The 8320-nt window shown below is 46.2% G+C and overlaps 1 protein-coding gene across 2 annotated transcripts; it reads right to left on the reverse strand.

Moving 5' to 3' along the window:
* Positions 1 to 1632: 1632 nt before the first annotated feature.
* Positions 1633 to 6810, reverse strand: LOC110500596 (B-cell lymphoma 6 protein homolog). Of its 2 annotated transcripts, none has more exons than XM_021578014.2 (11): positions 6548 to 6810; positions 6141 to 6227; positions 5783 to 6009; positions 5444 to 5689; positions 4922 to 5113; positions 4395 to 4787; positions 4145 to 4260; positions 3845 to 3991; positions 3503 to 3645; positions 3165 to 3302; positions 1633 to 2851 (listed from the first exon to the last, which is right to left on the reverse strand). In XM_021578014.2, the coding sequence occupies exons 2-11, from the start codon at positions 6171 to 6173 to the stop codon at positions 2711 to 2713; spliced, it is 1776 nt and encodes a 591-aa protein (XP_021433689.2). In that variant the 5' UTR covers positions 6174 to 6227; positions 6548 to 6810; the 3' UTR covers positions 1633 to 2710. The 2 variants fall into 2 exon arrangements, with proteins under 2 accessions (XP_021433689.2, XP_021433690.2); XM_021578015.2 differs by having other exon boundaries at positions 3854 to 3991; positions 6548 to 6805.
* Positions 6811 to 8320: the final 1510 nt, after the last annotated feature.

Below are 8320 nucleotides of genomic sequence, written 5' to 3' on the forward strand. Positions count from 1 at the left end.
TTCAACGTCTAGCTGTGATTTATATTTGGCTGAGATGTCAATGTGAATTCAACATTTAATCAACAAAAAATAAATGTCACCATGTCACTGGATTAAGTTTAAAAGTTGGGTGGGAAAAAAATACAATATTCCCTTAAGTTGATGACTTCTTGCAAATCCAGTCAGTTTTCAATGTTGATTCACACAGTTTTTGCACAGTGGGTAGTGTTATCAGTTTAGAGTTTTGTACTTAGAGCTTTTAAAATATATCACTTACATCTGAAAAATGTGTGTAGCAGAATAGTTTGCGCTGGTTATGGAGCATAGAATGAATAATCAATTGATAGATTGCCTGTAACGTGTGATACAAGCATTGACGTGTGTGAGGATGCTGCCAGTGTCAAGAACTAATATGGGTCAGCAGATGAAATGTCTGTTGATTTACAGACGGTAGGCCATGTCATGTCAGTGACTATCTCGTTGATGGAAAGGCTGGGGGAAGGGGTTGGAAAGTCCCCTCTCGTTTCCAACATTTCTCCAAATGCCTCTTCTCCTCGCTGCCGTTCCCTCACAGACAATGGCTGTGTCTGCAAACGTAATGCATCCTCCATCCATGTTTCCTCAATGACTCTCAAAGGAGCGCATTGGAGGAGTGGATCCAAGGTACCTCCCTCAGACCTCGTCCTCCAATGAGCTTTGAGTGGAATCAAGGAAGGTGGAAACAAGGATTAGACAGATAGTATTCACACAAGTTGCACCCGAAATAGCACTCAATCCCCTGTAGTGCACTACTTTTGACCAGGGCTCTGGTCAGACTAGGGCTTGGCCAAAGGTAGTGCACTGTATAGGAATAGGGTGTCACAGATGAGATCATCAGGTCCTTCTGCCTGCCACAAGCCCATCACAGAGCAGGAACTGAGGGTGACAGACAGTTGGAGAGTTCAGCAGGGGCCACTGCCCCTTTCACCACAGGAAGCAGTATGCTATCACATAGTGGATGGCAGTGTGCACTCCGCATTACAGCCCTGCCGGAAACAGGTGCCCAGGACTCTATCTATTGTTCCTTCCCTCAACAACAGCTAGACCCAGAGAGCGGTTTGCGTCATTGTTGGCTCCTCTGCACAAGAAGTGAGTCATGGGGGTTTGAAGGGTGAGTTAATGGGAGGAAGGAAGTCTAGGGAGGAGATGTGTGTGTTTTTGGTTTTGCTATCCTTGTGGGGACCAGTAGTCCTTGCAAGGATAGTAAAACATTTTGCCGGTCCCCACAAGGAAAAGTATTACTTTAGACTTCGGGGTTAGGTTTACGGTTACAATTAGGGTTAGGGGTTTAGGGTTAGGGGTTTAGGGTTAGGGGTTTAGGGTAAGGGTTAGGCTAAGGGTTCGGGAAAATACGATTTTTAGATGGGAATCAATTGTTTGTTCCCCACAAGGATAGTAAAACAAACGGTGTATGTGTGGATTTGGAAAGTCCTACATCCCTAAATCCTAAATCACTCAATATTAGTATGGCGGGTAGAATGCTGAGTCCAAAATGATATTGAATATTTAGATTGCATCCATATCTTATGTCTGAATCTTTTCAGATAAATACAGTAGTACCATATCGTTGTTTCCTTAACGGTGGTACAGGAACTTAGGCATACACAAGCCATCTCCAGGGGGTATATTATTTAGTCCTCACACGTTCAACACATACAGTACAACATAAAAAGATACAACTCATTTGTAGTTAATGGCAATCAATTTCATTTAATTCGTATAAAACAGTCCTTGTCTTTGTCCAGCAAAAGAACACCATACAATTTCAGATATCAATATCATCTCTCATCCATTTTTTTACAGTAGCATTATCTAGCTTTTATGCTGAGAGCCCATATTCCTTCATATACAAGAGACGGAAGTCCTTTGCCTGCTTGGACTCCGAAATAAAATTCTAATTAATCACGGATGACAAGTTATAATCTTACATTTAAATAAAAAGCTTTCGAAAAACACAGCAGGGATGTAACGGGCAAATATCTGATCCAATATAGCACATCATTATACAAAAGCCCCCAAGTATGTAAAAAATAAACGTTAGTTAAAAAGCTATTTAAAGCTGTCACAATCGGGGTAGTCTATTCACGTGTTAGTGCTGAGGGCATCATGATCTTTGACCTATCTTTGTCTGTATTGCTATGCAATGACATCTTTGTAGTATCCCTTCCAAATACTCAACGATCCCCAATGTGTCCCAGTCCCTAAAAATACCTGTGAGACTGGAAAATAAATAAAACGATGGCACAAAAAACTTTCTTTCACGTGCTCTATCCATTTCTCCAGCTCCCAACCTCATACCAATTTACCTACATCATTCTCTCTATCACTCTAATACAGTCAAATCCTAATTTCATGTTCTTAACTGTCAAATCTCTCTCTCTCTCTCTCTCTCTCTCTTTCTCAAACTGATGGGCTACAAAAACATTCCATACTACTCCCAGTAACTCTTGACAAGATCCACGTCATACTGACCTAACTCATATGTGCCTCACTGACAGTATGTAGAGGACAGGCATCAGCATGCTATCTACATATCAGCTCAGATCTCTGGTCCTGCTGTCTTTCCCCAAATCATATTAGAACATCATGGCTTGATTGGCTAATCCCATACAGGACCCATGTACTTCCAACTATCTGTGTAGGTGTTATAATGGGGTTAGGGGTTAAAGGTCCGGGTTTAAAGGGAAGACATTTAACAGGCCTGCAGGATGGACTGGTAGGGGTCGGCCAGGACCTTGTAGTGGATCTTGTTGTTGGTGACGGCGCCGTGCTTCTGCCTCAGGTGGAGACGCAGCTGGCTCTTGTGGCGGACGTGCAGGTCACACTTCTCACACTGGGAGAGAGAGGGAGGGGAGGGGAGAGGGCAATGTCATGGCATCATAATGGTGTTGATGGTTGTAAACAGACAAATTATCTATTTCGTCATGGAACAACTGTTTGTATTGCAAGAGGTCAAACACAAGAGGTGTGCGTGCCTGCGTGCATATGTGTGTCGGTCTGTACACGAATGTGTGTGTCAAATCAAATCAAATTGTATTCGTCAAATGCGCAGAAATACCACAGGTGTAGACCTTACCAGGAAATACTTACTCTCAAGTCGTTAACCAACAATGCGGTTCTTTGTAAGGTGTGAGTGATGTACTCACAGTGTAAGGCTTCTCGCCCGTGTGAATACGCAGGTGGCTCTTCAGGGTCTGCAGGTGACGGAAGCGAGTGCCACAGGTGTGACAGGGATAGGGCTTCTCCCCTGTGTGAATCAGAACATGGGCTCGCAGGTGGGCCACCTGTAGGTTAACACATGTGCACGGGTCAGCCAAATGAACAGTGATAAATAACGTATAACATAACATGGCTATAACATCAACCAACAACTTTGACTTCGACCTTACACTTTGTTCCTGCACACACACACACACACACACACACACACACACACACACACCCTCTGTTCAACACCTGTCCCTCATCTGTGGTGGGTCCTCACCTGAACGAATCGGGTCCCGCAGGTATCACAGTGGTAGGGCTTCTCTCCAGAGTGGATGCGGGAGTGAGTCTTCAAATTGGCAGGCCGGTTGAACTGGGCGCCACACACGTTGCAGCGGTACGGCTTGTTGCCGGCAGCAGGGGCTGGAAAAGAAGGAAAAGAGAAGTTCAATGAAACACACACATCAACTACCTATGGGGATAATCAACTGCAGTCATAATGCATAACTGTCCAAACTGCTGCAATGCCTCCGTTCGTTACTTTGATGATAAATGGCACTCAAACATCATGTCATGGAGGTTTGTATGTCAAATGACCACATCATCAGATGTCATTGGTTACCTGCCTTACCTGTGCAGACAGCCTTTATCACGCTCAGGTTGTCGGAGTAACGGAATGGCAAGCCGTAATTCTTGCGCTTGATTGGGTGTTGGCAGTGATGGGCAGCCTCTGGCTCCAATGGGCGGGGTGCCAGATAGCAAGGCGAGGCTGACAGGGAGGGGCAGAAAATATATACTAATACGTATCTCATATATATACATGTGACACGTATGTACATTGTAAGTATACAACACAAGTATGATCTCTCACTGTTTAGCTGGAGAAAATAAGTGTTTTAGGTTGTAGTAACTGCTGTAGTACCTGTTCCTTCCTTGTGGGTGGGAGGCTCCATGGGGTGGTCCGCAGAGTGTGCTGACAGCCCTGTGAGGGGCACCAGAGGAGGGCTACGGTCAGGGACATCATAGCAGGAGACATGCCTGGAAGACAGAACATAGTCATATTGTCAACATCAGTGCCAAGTTAGCCCATTTAATCTCCTTGGATAGTTTATTTGGTCAATATGACTTGGTTGGTTTTAAAATACCAGTATTGCAAAATATTGACAACACACCTGTCATTTTGGCCTGATCCTTCCCCTGGCCACGCCTCTATAGTTGGCTTCAATGTCACCTCCATCCTATCAGAGGTGGGGGTGTGCCTAAACTGCTGCTGGACCTCCTCAGGCTCCTCCTCCTTCACCGTGGTTATGGCACAGAATGGATTGAGGACGATGTACTTGGACTTCTTCCAGTTGCACGCCTTAGGGTCAGGGCTGTTCTTGGGTTCACCCAGGTTACAGGTTTTGGACTCAGCAGGAGAGTTGGGCTGGCAGCTGGAGCGGGATGGGCTTTCTGGAGAGGGTGTGGGGAGAGTGGATTCAGGCTCCAACTTTAGTTCTTTTGACCTGGGCTTACGGGTCAGGAAAGTCCCTGGCTGCAGAGAGGCCCGGATGTCTCCAGGGACCCTGCAGGAGAAAAAAAGGAACTCATGTAATGAGCAAACTGAACATAGACAATGGCACATAGAGACAAACACACACACGGTACTGACAAAGAGATAAGCAGACACATGTACACACACACTCACTCTCTCTCTCACCTGGCTGAGTCAGGGCAAATATGGCCCTCAGCCTCCGCTGCGGGCTGTGGGGGGGTGGAGACAGCGAGAACAGACGGGCGGGGTCTTCCATTGATAGGGGGACTGGGAGGAACTCCCCCTGAGGGTGCCTCAAACACTGCAGACACCGTGGAGTCCAGCTCCACTTGAGGGGGCGTCCCTCTCATCCTCTCACTGTGTGGGGAAACAAAAGGAACTGTCAGGTAACGCCAGTCAAAACCAATTAACTATAGACCATAGGTAAATGATTCTTTAACATAGTTTCGACCAGCAGCCATGGTGCCTGTAGGACAGATTTAGAAGCCTATTTAAAGCTTAAAACGTTTACAGCTAACTGCCTATTCAGGTCTACCCCAAAGTCTCTAGCTGACATGGTATTTCAGTCAATTTTCAGTAAACTTTCCCCATGGGTGATTTTAGTTTATCCTGTTAGCTAGCATCATCACTCTCTTACCTCCCACCCCCCAAGGCTCACCCATAGACTTATAGAAAAAAGGGGCTCACATGTGTAACATGAAAGCTCTGCAGGTGTCAGCCACGTGGTCCATCTGCAGGTAGGTGGCGACGGCGAGCACCCCGGAGACGGTGTGTGATGTGAGGGGCAGCCGGGAGGTGTACATGAAGTCCAGAAGCAGGGAGACGCTGGAGGGGTCCAGGGAGTCAGGGAGAGACAGGGTTAGAGCCTGGCCTCCAGCACCACTCTGTACGGGGGAGGACACACGATGGCAGTACAGGGAGTAGAAGAACCCACTGAGAGAGAGAGAGACAGAATGTGCAATTTAGTGCAAGAACAAGAAGAAAAAGAACAAGAAGATTACAATGCATATTATCCTCTGAGCTGACCTGCAGGCAATGAGCACAGCACAGTGAGCCTGCAGTTGGGCAGCGCCCACCATGAGGGTGGCATCAGTCAGAATGTTCCGGTGCCTCAGCTCATTCAGATTCAGCAGGACGTCGTTGGAGTGGCGCGTAAACTCCTTCACATATCCCTCCGCAGCAACCGCATCAGACGCCACCACCGCACGCCTTCCTCCAACCTGGTATCCCTCCACCACCTGGATCTTGCTCATCTTTTGTTTGGGAGAGGAAGGAAAAAGATATATAACGGTAGAGTTGCAATGGCACTATGTATTATATTAAAGTTTCTAAAATGTACAATGTACTGTCCCAGTAAAAGTGCAGCTCTCTCACATTGACCTACCTTGTTGAGGAAGGCACCAGCTAGAGAATACATAGAGGGCAATCTCCTGGACGCCTCTGTTAGGTGAGACCAGCTCCCTACTCGTACCTGCAGGAAGCAAAACATGACGACACTGAAACATAATGCAACTTAATATGAAATACTTCATGCACAAGACATGGATCTCATTACATCATGAAAAATACCTAAAAAAAACAGAAATATCCACAAAAATAGATTCTTATCGACAACATAATTCGCCCTCCAGGTGAAACCATGTTGAAAGAATGTACTTTTAGACAGAAAAGTGGTATAACGAACATCCCTGACGCCGGTTTCTATCACACCAATCCAGGCAACCCCTAAATGTTATCAAACATCATGAAACATGATCAAACCCTTAAATAAACATCTAGGTAACCACTCACCCCGACCAGCAGGGACGAGAACCAATGTGCACAATGCTGACCTCGCAACCCTCAGTTCAACTGTCAGGTACCTTAATATAGCTATCCCAAGATATAACCTACGACAGTTGTCTGAGAAAGACTGTGGAGGTTAGCCGGAGGGAGGGGAGTCTTTATAACATAGCGCAGGAAGCCGCATGCAGACCAGCTCCACTCATGTCCTCTTTCCTCAACGGCCCACACGTACCCTGGAAGCTGTTGCTGCCTGCAGGAAAAGGCCAGCCGGCAGGGTATTTTTAGTGGACTATTAGTTTTTCTAACCCCATAGTCTCTGCAAACAAAGTAATGGCAGGAAAGTGGTGTGTAGAACAAATATATATGAGGATCCGAAGGGAATAGGGATTATGTTGCTGAGGGTGAGGCTCTCCAGGAGCTGAACCTTAGGGTCAAAGAAGACCATCCTCCATCCTCCACCACCAACGCCTTCCTCCCCATGAACCCTCTCCAGGAAGTTAAAGAACACCTACATGTTAGATAAACAAACCTTGTTCCAAACTCACAACCTGCCCCTCGGGAACTGAGGCTCTTCAGATATCAGAGAAGGGACCATTCTTGAAATGTAACATTGTATAGACAGAGCAGAAGCCATTGACTTGATGGATTTAACGTTGCACTTCCACATACATCAGGCTGAAACATTTTCTTTCACACCAGACGCATATAGTATCCTTACTCAACTCACTGCAACTTAGGGTGAGCATACAGCAAAATCTGTGCTATTTTACCTACAGAGACTCGCAAATGACATGATGTATACCTCTTAGTCATGCAGTCGTAAAGAGTATATTTCTGAGGTGACAGATCCAGGTGAACGTAAAGTTATGAGCGCTCCGTAAAGTCTTCCGGAAGCTTCTGGCCTACTGCCTGAGGGGAGAGGCCAACGTGTTATGGGCACTTAGAGGAAGGAAACGGGAGAGTGTGGGGAGGAGGGAGGCAGGGGGGCGATATGGGAGATACTCTCTCCCTGGCTTGCAAAACAACAACCGCCAAGACTATTAGAAAAGCAGAGGACAGATGCGCAGGAAGTGCCGAACACACACACACACACACACACACACACCATATATGAATGCATCCTGCAAGGCGCACCGAGAAGAGGAGGAAAACGCCTGCGCAGGACATCCGTCAATAATAAGTGGAGCAGGAGACATGGGGAGGGGATGAGGGAGGGATGCAAGGGGGGGGGGGGGGGCGGGGGGCAGCAAAGTGTCAAAGGTCAGCGCATTAACTTAAAAACAAGTGGAAAAGGGACCATCTTAAGCACAGCCTTGGTTCACAAAGAGGTGCATGATATTACAACACACAGACCTAATAGACGGGCTGCTTCAGTGCACCATGAACTTGCATTTCCTTCAGATCAAATCATTCTGACAGAACTGGAGGACCTTGAGCGAGTTTCAAGGCGTCTGTCGGTCGATCAAGACCAGAGATAAGAGTCAAGAGAGAGGCCCGCCCTTGCAGAAACAGCAGACAGTCCACAGGGATGATGCGAACTGCAAACCTGAGATTTCAGTTGAATGTGTTTTTCTTTATCGTTTTGTGGTTTTATAAGCAGTGAGAGAGAGGGTAGATTTTCCACCATTTAAGGAAAACAAGCGTTGAATCTGTCAAGATGATGCAGATAATACTCCCTGATTCGTATTATTTAATCTCTGTAATAGGGTGTTAAAGTTATTATGCATGAAACAACAAATTCATGGACTGTTGAAGCCAACCCAAATAGAAGAAAAATAC

Source organism: Oncorhynchus mykiss, chromosome 21, assembly GCF_013265735.2.
Source record: "Oncorhynchus mykiss isolate Arlee chromosome 21, USDA_OmykA_1.1, whole genome shotgun sequence".
Lineage (NCBI taxonomy): Eukaryota > Metazoa > Chordata > Actinopteri > Salmoniformes > Salmonidae > Oncorhynchus > Oncorhynchus mykiss.